This window comes from Phaethon lepturus, unplaced genomic scaffold (assembly GCF_000687285.1).
Source record: "Phaethon lepturus isolate BGI_N335 unplaced genomic scaffold, ASM68728v1 scaffold52569, whole genome shotgun sequence".
Lineage (NCBI taxonomy): Eukaryota > Metazoa > Chordata > Aves > Phaethontiformes > Phaethontidae > Phaethon > Phaethon lepturus.
The window spans coordinates 1,889-4,261 of record NW_010566553.1 but is presented as its reverse complement, the minus strand read 5'-3'; the positions used below and the strand labels follow the sequence as shown (position 1 = coordinate 4,261).

General features: G+C 52.9%; 1 protein-coding gene across 1 annotated transcript in view; it reads right to left on the bottom strand.

Moving 5' to 3' along the window:
• Nucleotides 1-2,067: 2,067 nt before the first annotated feature.
• The window catches only part of LOC104627349 (septin-8-B), a gene marked incomplete at both ends in the record, with an annotated part of 1,931 nt that continues 1,625 nt past the window's right edge, over nt 2,068-2,373 (bottom strand). The window contains one exon of the mRNA XM_010295534.1: nt 2,068-2,258. Coding sequence (XP_010293836.1) covers nt 2,068-2,258 — 191 coding nt within the window. The remainder of the gene's footprint in view (nt 2,259-2,373) is intronic.

Below are 2,373 nucleotides of genomic sequence, written 5' to 3'. Positions count from 1 at the left end.
CCTTAGGGCTGTGCTCTGACACACAGGTTTCACAAGACCCCCGGCTCCTTTTGAGGCCTCCCAGATGAAGAGAGGGTCTGGGAAGACAGGCCGCTGGCAAGGCCAAGGGGAGGCACCTTCCTTTGAATTTTTTATTACAAATTTCATTGTCCCGCTTGAGTGGAAACCCCCAAACACCACATTTTGAACTAGCTCACAGGTTTGCAAAAGAAAAAAAGAAAACCAAAAGCCAATCCAAAACCAATTCCTTTCCTCTCCCTAATTTATTCATTTTATTCCCAGTGACGGTGCACCTCCTCTAGCCGCGCTCCGGAGCTGAAGAGATCCCCCCTGCCCCAGCACCGCGCGGGCCCGCGCGGGCGTCCCCACGGCACAGAGCACGCGCTGTGGGTGCCCCTCGGTCCTTCGTACGCCGCCTGAGCTGCCGCCTTCTGACCGCAGCCGGTCTCTAATCGCCACCCAGAAGAGGAAGGGCATCCGGACGCGCACCTGCAGGTGGGCTAAAGCCAGCAAAGCGCAGGAAAGCTTATTCTACTGCAGACAGACGGAGCAGAGGGGACGCTGCGGCATTTCCACCTGGCCAGCTCACACGCAGTACATCACCGCCGGAGCAGCCCAGCGACCGGCATCGCTTGCGCAAGTTACCAGCGTGCGCCTCGGCGTGCTCGCCTTCTTCAAAATGGACCTGGGCCCCAGGCTGCCTCGGTATTCAGCCCCTAATTCATGTGCAGGTGTAGCTGGATTAAACTCCATTTTCAGCAAAATGTTTTACTAAGCATTTTGGACTCCGTGCGCAAGGTGGGACATGCCCCAGAGCATGCCGAGAGGTCTGCAGAAGAGTGCTTTGGTTTTAACACCAACACGTTTACATTCCAAGGAAATACGTTAAATAACACACGCTGTTATCTTCCACAGGAAGAAACAAATGACTAGCACGTCAGTACGCAGACTGAGCTTCTCTCGTGCTGCTGTTCAGAGCAGAGAAATGACAGAGCACGAGATCTCATCAGCAACGTGAAGGCGAACATTGCGCTGCCAAGAGCGAACTCGGCTGCCGCTACTCTTGATGGTCTTTTTTTTCTTTTCATCATTAAAAGGTTCAGAAAGCATTGCCACCAGCCTGTTCTGGATTTGACAGAACACAGTTCAGACTCTTAAGCTCCTTCACGCAAGGGGAAGTAACAAAAAATGCTGGAATAAGAGAATTACCAGCTTGCATGGTGGTGCTTCTCGTTGTGCTCCCCCACCAGTGTTCCTTGAAGACTGGCTTGAATAGAAGCAGGATCACCCTCACCCCCTTTTCTTTTTAAACCTGTTTGCCCCACTCCTGCTCGACCGCTACACAACCAGCTGAAAGAGCATTATTTACATGCCCTCGCTCCACACTCTTGCTGGCTTCAGCAATGTCAATTAACTTGCAGCAAGCTAAGATAAGAATTCTGCCTTTAGGGGAAATGAGCTTCCTCGTAAGAGAACTGTGTCTTGGAGCCCTACTTCACACGGAGCCCTTAATGAATTTCCAACACATCTTCACTCTAAGCTGCTGTTTCCTTCTTTACAGCTCTGCCTCTAAAAAATAAAGTGCGAGCACTCTCTAGAGAGGGCCCCAAGCCTACAGAGATCACAGTGAGGTAGTGCATGACACGGGACCGCATCTGTAAGACATTACAACTGTGTCAAGATCGTCCCCACTCCCCTCTGCTGGGGAGAAGATGCAGCTTATTTCTAGTCACCTCTGCCTCCAGGAGCAGACAGCTCGCAGGATCGCTTCAGCTGGCTGTCACGGAGGCAAGGGCAAACCCCCCGGGACTCTCAGCTTTTAGAGAATGGCCCCAAATTGCAAGTCTCTCCCACCTGCAGCCACCAGGGCTTCCCCAGGGCAGTGCCCGGGCACAGGAGGGCCCCGTCTCTCCCCCACTTTAAGCAAAGAGTCAGAAGGGTAGGAATTAGGATTCCAAAATCCCCTTTTCCATTTTCTGTCTAAACAATGGACCAAACATTAAAGCATCTGAGCAGACACCCAGCTTCCCAGCGGCAGAGGAGAAAGACTCGAGTTCAGTCACTTACTTTTTCTTGTCCTTATCCTTCTTCAGCGGCTGCTGTGAGGTAGCCTGCAAGGATTGGGACTGCAAGGTCTCCACCGCTACTTTCCGCCTGTTGAAGGCATTCATCTCTTCCTCCAGCTCCCTCCTCTTCTCCTCCACCTTCCTTTTCTCTTCCTGGTGTATCCTTTTTAAGTGCTCAAATTTCTCATGCAGCTGGTAGGAGACAGAGCCTTTGAGCATCGCATCCGGCACGACCGTCGCGCTGCGCTCCCCCCGGAGTCAGCTCCCGCACGAACCCCCCCCACCCTACAGCAAGCGACCCGCTGGG